This window comes from Brassica oleracea, chromosome C3 (assembly GCF_000695525.1).
Source record: "Brassica oleracea var. oleracea cultivar TO1000 chromosome C3, BOL, whole genome shotgun sequence".
NCBI lineage: Eukaryota > Viridiplantae > Streptophyta > Magnoliopsida > Brassicales > Brassicaceae > Brassica > Brassica oleracea.
The window spans coordinates 52,405,566-52,407,499 of NC_027750.1; the positions used below are offsets into that span (position 1 = coordinate 52,405,566).

A 1,934-nucleotide genomic window follows, 5' to 3' on the forward strand; every position below is an offset into this window, starting at 1 on the left:
ATGAAGAAAACATGATAAGATTGTATTAAAACAGAGTAAAGGTTCAGAAGATCTTCTCCAAATGGTTTTGAGATGAACTCCTTTACAAATCTTCACAAATCACACAAAACAAGTACAAAACTCTCAAATCTCTCTCAAGAACTTGTAAATCTCCTTCTTGGTCATCCCTGGTCTTTTCTTAGTCTCTTCGTCTATTATTGAGGGGAGTGGGTAAAAAGGAGTGAAAAGCTCGTTTGTGCGTGTGGAGCCCGTAGAGCGTGGGATCGGTCGATCCACATGTACCGGATCGGTCGATCTCACGTCCTGTGCGATCAATACTTCTCATTCGGTCCATTGTTCGGTCCATCTTGCTTCTAATAAATCCCGAATGCATTCTTTTCTTGCAAGCTATCTAGTAACCTGCATATTACACTTAAGAACACCAAAACGCATCAAATAGACCAAAACATTAATTAAAACCGACCATTTAATTTCTCCAAAACGAGTTTAAAACCGTTAAAAACACGGAATATCAGTAGCAACGTTTGGTCTCACCGGAATGGTAGATGAAACAGCAGTCTTCACAATCGCGAAGGAAGCAATGGACTTCCCATTTGGTTTCACAGTAGCAGAGGAGGCGATGATCTTCTTGCCGGTCTTGCGGTCACTGCAGCCGGGGGAGTCGCCGGTGGGTTCCATCGGGATGAATTTCTTAGTTTTTTTTTTCTGAGAGAATGATTTCGATGGAGACATAAGATAAGAAAAGAGATCTATAAATAGAAAAATTGAAAGGAAGGTGAAAAGAAGCCATTGAATGAGTTGAAACAAAGTCTTGATTAGAGCAATTAGTGATGAAGTTAATCGGCTAAACGGATTTGCAGAGAAGGGGAAAGGAAGAGGTGGAATTCGAAAGGTAGGGGAAGAAGGAACTTAGGTTACGCCGTCTTTGCGTCTCTGAAACACGAACACAATACATGTGGGCCGAAATAAACGGAAGCCCAAACTAAGCGGGTCGCAAAATACACCTAAAGCCCAACTTGAACCAACTCGTTGCTGACATGGCCGAACGCTGCTTTCTTACTGGATGAATTTCCAGTCCGACGTGGACCATCTCAGAAGGCTTAATATTTGCCTTTTAGTATAGTTTAGATGACTAGGAAAGATCACTGACTTTATCATCTTTTGAGTTTTGGTTTTCCACGACACTGAGTCCCTAACTAATCAAGCTTTAATAAAGATACAAATAAAAATCACGGTAAATGGACTAATTGTTGTGAAAGTAATTGAAAAGTCTATTTTTATTCATAACATAGAGGTTCCTTATATATGAGATTACACCATCATAGATAAATGGAAAGATTACAAATTATAATCTCTTGGTTATGAGCCATTCACAATCTGGTTCATAATACTCCCCCTTGGATGCCATAACCATTTAGAGCTTGTAATGTGCTTTAATGTTGCCTCATTAAAACCTTACCAGGAAAACTCAATTGGGACAAAACCATGGTGAAAGAAAAAGAGTACAACACACATTACTCCCCCTGATTCGGACATTACTGAAGGTCCCTTGGACCTCTCCAATTTTCTGCAATCCGTGGGTGATAAAGATCTTGGACAGAATAGGCTTCGTCCTCGAACATGATAGTTGGTTCTTCTTTACCATCGGCCATGTCACAATCTGATCGAACATATTTAGTCATCGACCTCAAATACACACACATGAAATCTTGGATGATGTTGCTGTGATATGCGTGTACCACCATGTATAAAACATAACTTGTCTGAAAACAAATCAACAAAACCAAATAACCCCTCTTTGGGCTTGTTAGTATAAAATAAACCAAAATCAAAGGCTTCTTCATCGTCCTTCTTATGGACCAATCAGATCAGTATCTAAAACAAGACTTTTGCATCGTCCATCTCAGGACTAAATGGACTTCTTTATCGTCCAC

The 1,934-nt window shown here is 39.7% G+C and overlaps 1 protein-coding gene across 1 annotated transcript in view; it reads right to left on the minus strand.

The window, feature by feature from the left end:
- LOC106330894 overlaps positions 1-678 on the minus strand; it is a 9,010-nt gene extending 8,332 nt beyond the window's left edge. Inside the window, exon 1 of the mRNA XM_013769288.1 lies at positions 535-678. Coding sequence (XP_013624742.1) covers positions 535-678 — 144 coding nt within the window. The remainder of the gene's footprint in view (positions 1-534) is intronic.
- Positions 679-1,934: the final 1,256 nt, after the last annotated feature.